The sequence below is a fragment of the Sodiomyces alkalinus genome (assembly GCF_003711515.1).
Source record: "Sodiomyces alkalinus F11 unplaced genomic scaffold SODALscaffold_1, whole genome shotgun sequence".
NCBI classification, from domain to species: Eukaryota; Fungi; Ascomycota; class Sordariomycetes; order Glomerellales; family Plectosphaerellaceae; genus Sodiomyces; species Sodiomyces alkalinus.
The window spans coordinates 3,104,715-3,107,501 of record NW_021167079.1 but is presented as its reverse complement, the minus strand read 5'-3'; the positions used below and the strand labels follow the sequence as shown (position 1 = coordinate 3,107,501).

Here is a 2,787-nt window from a genome sequence, read left to right as displayed (position 1 = left end):
AGTCTATGGTTGTTATAGCTACCCTTATAAGATATATAAGATTATAGGCAAATTATACGGTATTCGTAGTATAAGAATAGCTTATCACCACCTAATAAAAACTAGACACAATTTATTCTTAGTCGCTAAACACATAAAAAACTAGCCCTATAGGTCATGTGACTTTCTTGACGCGATGCCTAAAACGGCTCTCTACGGTGCAGTTATCCTTGTTTCTTATTAAGACAGAACTATGGAAGCTATAAGCATGTGATTATGACCTCCTGGCCCTCCTAGTGTATGTTTGCGACGGTACTCCGTGTTGTATCCCGTGCTTTGTATATAAGTCACGACTCACATGCCGCGAGCGACGTCACACGTCATACCCCGGGGGTACAGCTACATCAGTCAGCAGCAACGAGCAATTGTACGTACTCCCGAACTCCGAACCTGGAAGTCAAGCTGCCACCTCCCGCCTTTTCCTGTTCTCTGCCTCGGGCCACTGTCACTGTCACTGTCACTGTCCACTGTCACGTCAACGTCACGTCTCTTTTCATTCTTCCCTGCAGCTCCTCCATCCCTCCTTCGACTATCACGACATTACGCCTCGACGGGTAGCTACATTTCTTACACTTTTCCTCCATACTGACGTCTCCCAGCGATTTCGGTCTCCAAGGAGAAGCTACGAGCCATCCATTATTTATTTACCTACACCCCACAACTCGGATCGAGAGAAAAGCGTCCAGCCGGAGCTCTAGGCTCTAGCCGCGTTCTTCAGCCGCGAATCGTTGGCCCGTGGTATCGCCTCCTCTGTGATTTCATTGATTTCATTGATTTTCATAGCTCGTCTATTCTTACCGCACGACCTCACGAACTCACAAGTCGACGACTTCTCTCTTCTCCGCCACCTAAACCATTCCCCATCCACATCAACACCGACACCCACGCCCACGTCCACACCCACCCGTATCATTTGGCGCCGTGCCACGCCAGTCCAGCTTGTTACCGCAAATAGTCCGGATCACCACCGACCTGCTTTACCTACCCCGCGTCTAGGTGTACCCATATTTCATCTCTTCTTCCCTTCAGAATAGGCTGCTCCTTTTGTCGAACCCCTAGGGGGGGAATACCTTGTCCCGTCAGGTAGCCTTCAAAGGGGACATTGGAGTCGGATCGGCTGCTTCCCTCCCACCCGGTTACATGGCTGCATTTGTGCGTCCTTAACCCGCCCCCAAACAACACTTTCTCCCTTCTGAATGCTTCTCTTCCGTTCTTTTGTTTCCCCGTCGGCGGATAATCGAAACTAACTATCGTTCCATCCCGCCTAGGAAACTCCCTGGTTATCCTACATGGCGACCGCGAAACCCTCCGACGAAGCCGCCCCATCCCTTGCCGATGATCATGCCGCCAACGTCGGCTCCTCGAGCGCTCCGCCCACCTACGCCTCCTTCTCCCCTGTAACTCTATCGTCCAACACCCCGAGCCGTTCGTCCCGGTCCCGACCCTCCACCATTCTCGTCCACCAGAAGAGCCCGCTGCTCCTCGCCACACCTCCCCAGATCACCCGCGCACTCGCCTATTCGCATCCGTTCCTCCTTCCCTTGAACAAGGCCGTCGGGCTGCTGAGCTGGACAACCTCCGACCCATGGGAGAGCTTCCTTGTGGTGTGCGCCTTCTGGGCCGTCGTCATCTACGGTGACATGGTCATTCGGGTCGCCGGGCCCATCGTCCTGGTCCTCACCCTCATCCTCGCCATGTACGGGCGTCGCTTTAGCCCCCTGAGCAGCGCCAGTCAGGCCGACGCCCTATCGCGGGATGCCGACGCCTCGCGCTCCCAACCCAACAACCCCGGTCGCGCTCGTGCCGGTTCCGAGGCCACCAGTACCCGCCACCACAAGACCTTGGACGAGATGGTCGAGACGCTTAAGGAGTTTACCGGCCGCTGCAACGTCCTATTAGGTCCCGCCCTCGAGCTCACCGATTTTCTCAGCACCCAACGCACCCCGACCAGCGCCACCACCCGACCGGCCCTCATCGCCCTCTTCGTTCGCATCCTCTTTTGTACCCCGTTTTGGTACGCCCTCACCCTGCCGCCCATGCGCATCATCACCACCCGCCGCGTCATCCTCCTCATCGGCACCTTGGTCCTCACGTGGCATGCCCGCATCATGCGCGTGGCTCGCGCCATCCTCTGGCGCAGCGCCTCCGTCCGCCGCACCGTCGCCCTGGTGACGGGCCTCAGGTTCGAAAGCCCCGTCAGGTCCTCCTCCTCCTCCTCCCCTTCGTCCTCTTCTTCTTCTTCCTCCACGACCGGCACTGCGGGAGAGGGCCGCCCAGATGATGTCGTGATCACCACGTCGGGCGGCACCGTGCGGAAGCCGGCGCAGAATTCCGAGTCGGAGCTTACTCGGGCGCTGCGGAGACGGGACCACCGGCCCGGCGGCGGCGGCGGACGCGATGCCGGCGTCAAGTTCACGTTCATCATCTACGAGAACCAACGCCGCTGGGTCGGCCTGGGCTGGACCCAGAGCTTGTTTGCCTACGAGCGTGCCGCGTGGACGGACGAGCACAACAACCCCGTGCCGTCCAAGGACGTCTTTGAGCTGCCTGAGGTGGAGGAGGAGACGCGGATGCATTGGCGGTGGGTGGAAGGGAGCACTTGGCGCGTGGACGGGGTGAAGGATGATGGGAAGGAAGTGGATTATGATGACGAGCAGGGGAAAAATGGGTGGATTTACTACGATAATACGGTTCGTTTTCTCTTTTTCTTGTCCGTCCCCCCAACCCCATCCTTTCCCAAAATCCCCC

The 2,787-nt window shown here is 57.3% G+C and overlaps 1 protein-coding gene across 1 annotated transcript in view; it reads left to right on the top strand.

The window, feature by feature from the left end:
- Window positions 1–1,328: 1,328 nt before the first annotated feature.
- SODALDRAFT_336295 (Pex24p-domain-containing protein) overlaps window positions 1,329–2,787 on the top strand; it is a gene marked incomplete at both ends in the record, with an annotated part of 2,309 nt that continues 850 nt past the window's right edge. Inside the window, one exon of the mRNA XM_028612579.1 lies at window positions 1,329–2,729. Coding sequence (XP_028470464.1) covers window positions 1,329–2,729 — 1,401 coding nt within the window. The remainder of the gene's footprint in view (window positions 2,730–2,787) is intronic.